This window comes from Eimeria mitis, genomic scaffold (genome assembly GCF_000499745.2).
Source record: "Eimeria mitis Houghton genomic scaffold, Emh_scaff3715, whole genome shotgun sequence".
NCBI lineage: Eukaryota > Apicomplexa > Conoidasida > Eucoccidiorida > Eimeriidae > Eimeria > Eimeria mitis.
Window position 1 is genome coordinate 4,416 of NW_013572058.1, and position 306 is coordinate 4,721.

Consider the following 306-nt stretch of genomic DNA (forward strand, 5'->3'; position numbering starts at 1 on the left):
AAGCAGCAGCTGCAGCAGCAGCAGCTGTTCAGTCAACGGCAGCAGCAGCTGCTGTAAGCTTAAGACTATGAGTAAAGCTGCAGCTGTTTAGGGGGACCCCCACCTCTCCATATGCACCACCACCGAGCCGCCCGAAGAGGCGATAGCGGGACCCGTCGCTGCTGCTGCTGCTGCTGCTGCTGCTGCTGCTGGCATGCGGGGGTAGCAGTGAGGGGCGTTGAAACCAGAAAGGGAATGACCGAAGAATTCTGCATGAGCAAGACAGATTGATTTGGCCTCCTCAGGGTTTTGTTTGGCCTGCTGCTA

At 57.5% G+C, this 306-nt stretch overlaps 1 protein-coding gene across 1 annotated transcript in view; it reads right to left on the minus strand.

Annotated features, from left to right (window-relative positions):
* The window catches only part of EMH_0068770 (uncharacterized protein), a gene marked incomplete at both ends in the record, with an annotated part of 5,478 nt that overhangs the window by 3,733 nt on the left and 1,439 nt on the right, over positions 1–306 (minus strand). Inside the window, one exon of the mRNA XM_013498797.1 lies at positions 104–248. Coding sequence (XP_013354251.1) covers positions 104–248 — 145 coding nt within the window. The remainder of the gene's footprint in view (positions 1–103; positions 249–306) is intronic.